At 39.6% G+C, this 2,500-nt stretch overlaps 1 protein-coding gene across 7 annotated transcripts in view; it reads right to left on the bottom strand.

Annotated features, from left to right (window-relative positions):
- The window catches only part of LOC143028269 (cell adhesion molecule Dscam2-like), a 101,940-nt gene that overhangs the window by 51,286 nt on the left and 48,154 nt on the right, over positions 1 to 2,500 (bottom strand). For all 7 annotated transcript variants that reach the window (XM_076190109.1, XM_076190112.1, XM_076190111.1 and 4 more), the window contains exon 6: positions 1,139 to 1,258. In XM_076190109.1, the coding sequence (XP_076046224.1) occupies positions 1,139 to 1,258 (120 nt within the window). The remainder of the gene's footprint in view (positions 1 to 1,138; positions 1,259 to 2,500) is intronic.

Genomic DNA, 2,500 nt, shown 5'->3' with positions numbered 1-2,500 from the left:
TGTAAATCGCAACTAACACCACAGTTGGACGAAAGAAAGAGCTGAGTAAGCGAAACTATGTATTTCGATTGATACTGAAGAGGGTTGCAGTTAGCAATCGAAATATATATAGTTTCGCTTACTCATCTCTTGCTTTCGTCCGAATGTGGTGTTAGCTGTGACAGCAGAATATATTTACGATACAATGAATTACAACAAAATTAGAATATGATACAATAAAATGCAATGGAATACATTTCTGATGCAATGAAATACGTTTCTAATGCAATGTAATACAATTCAATACAATAGGAGGGGAATCTATTCTTCTTGTACATACCTAGATGGACATGATTTCAAGACACCCTTCATTTACTGAAACTTGATCTCGAGTTGATATAGTCCCTTCTTCCTATTCCTCCTCCCCTCCCTTTATCCCCCTTCCTATCTTTCTTTCTCCTCACCCTACGATTTCCTCCCTCCCTTCCTTCCTCCTTTCTTTCTTCCTCCTTCTCTACTTTTCCCTCCCTTTATCTCCCTTCCTATCTTTCTTTCTCCTCACCCTACGATTTCCTCCCTCCCTTCCTTCCTCCTTTCTTTCTTCCTCCTCCTCTACTTTTTCCTCCCTTCCTCCCTCCTTCCTACCTTTCTCCCCCCCATACAATTTCCTTCCTCCCTTCCTCCTTTCTTCCTCCTTCGCTACTTTTTCCTCCATTCTTACTCTCTACTCCTCCTACTCTTATTTACTCGTTCACAGACTCATCTTCACTCTCTTTAGAAATCAATACTCCCCCCCCAAAAAAAAAAAAAAAAAATCTTTCAGGACAACCAAGAACTGAACTAACACTCTTATGTTCGGGTTACTATGCAACACCAAAGTGGTGCCAACATAGAATAGGCCTAACAACACTCCCTAATTGCCTCAGATGCATCCACCACACAGAAGTCACAGAGCACTTTATACCACATTGTCCTACATTCACTCCTTCTCCAAAGCAGCACAAAATATCTTCACTGAGTGAGTGATGGTGGCCGTGGGCGGTTACCTCGGGTATCGAGGCTTGCATTTATATAAACCAAAAACAGGAAATATGTAGGAAACGTAGTCGTAGAGAAAGCCAGAAACAAAGACATTTCAATAAAAGGTGTTTATACTTACCGAGTTCTTTGGACCAAGTGATGCTGGGTGACGGAAAGCCTCTGGCTTTGCAATGAAGGGCGAGTTGTTCTCCCCTCCTGACGGCGCTGTCCCTCGGTTTCTCGACCCATTTCGGGGACACTGTTGATGGGGAAGGGTAGAGGATGTGTTAGTGGTTCTTAGAAATTGGAAAACCATTACGAAAAGAACTCGAACCTAAACGTCGGGATGCGATTCTATCGATGAAAAGACGATACAAATGATTCTGCGGCTAATTCTCAGTACTTTGGTTCAAGTCCGTTACGACCGTTAAAACCGTTGACGAAGTCCGTTAGAGACGGTTTGACACTCTTCGGCGCTGGTGCGGGAAAAGAAGAATTAACGCGGTTTCGGTTTTTCTTCTGCTTCGTGTTTTGTACCAAATTGTCCCAGATGGTGTCCTCGTTCTCTTAACGATATCTTGATCTCTTTTAAATGTGTCTGTACAGTTCGTTCTTGTCAATGACCCTAATTCATGTACAATTTGAATGACCAACTTTAAATGTCCCAGATAGAAAAAAACAAAACAAAACGAAACAAAAAACAAAAAATAGCCCTGAAAATAATGTCAACAATCGCTATCATAATCATGAACTCAAACCAAATTTGACCTTGATACCATCTACTCTAGGAAAAAATCTCTTTAGACGTAACTATATTAAACTATCCAAAAATAGGAATATCGGTGCGATAGATTACTATAACTATATTTTTCTTTTTTATAAACTATGAGATATCTTTTGATTTGGTGACAGTTTCTATTTACCATCAAGTTTACCCTACCATCTCTAATGTTACAATAATTTATTTCAATTATTAACCTCTATCTCCATTTTTCGAGTTCCAAATCAATTCTTGATACTCGACTCACTCCAATAGTTTATATATTATCAACACAATGAGTACTTGATGTTAAAGCGATGGTGATAAAATGCAGTCTTAATTAACTACTTGATTATCTTTTACATTATTGTGGCTAAAGCTGCCTTTTCTTTCATTCTTCGGCTATGATATTAACGAGATTGATCATTGATATCATCTAGGGAATCTATATCTAGTATTGAATTGTTAGCCTAAAAAATCTAAATGAAATAGTTCTAAAAAGAAATATCTTTCTTCTACCGTGATTATCGTTACCAAAATTAATTCACATTCGATTCAGTTTCATGTTGCGAACTCCCTCCTATCAGGAGTCTAGGACGGTTCCCCTTACAGAGGACTCTGTAGCATGGAATCTCATGAACTATGCCCTTGGTCCAACTCGCTGGCGGCAGGGTTCGAACCACCGTCACCTCCATTTCCGTCGCAAGTAGCGACAGTCTGAGTAGCTTGGTCAGCGAACAT

Source organism: Oratosquilla oratoria, chromosome 9 (genome assembly GCF_046742065.1).
Source record: "Oratosquilla oratoria isolate Oo_2021 chromosome 9, ASM4674206v1, whole genome shotgun sequence".
Lineage (NCBI taxonomy): Eukaryota > Metazoa > Arthropoda > Malacostraca > Stomatopoda > Squillidae > Oratosquilla > Oratosquilla oratoria.
The sequence above is the reverse complement of the archived record's forward strand: the minus strand, read 5'-3'. Positions and strand labels throughout refer to the sequence as shown.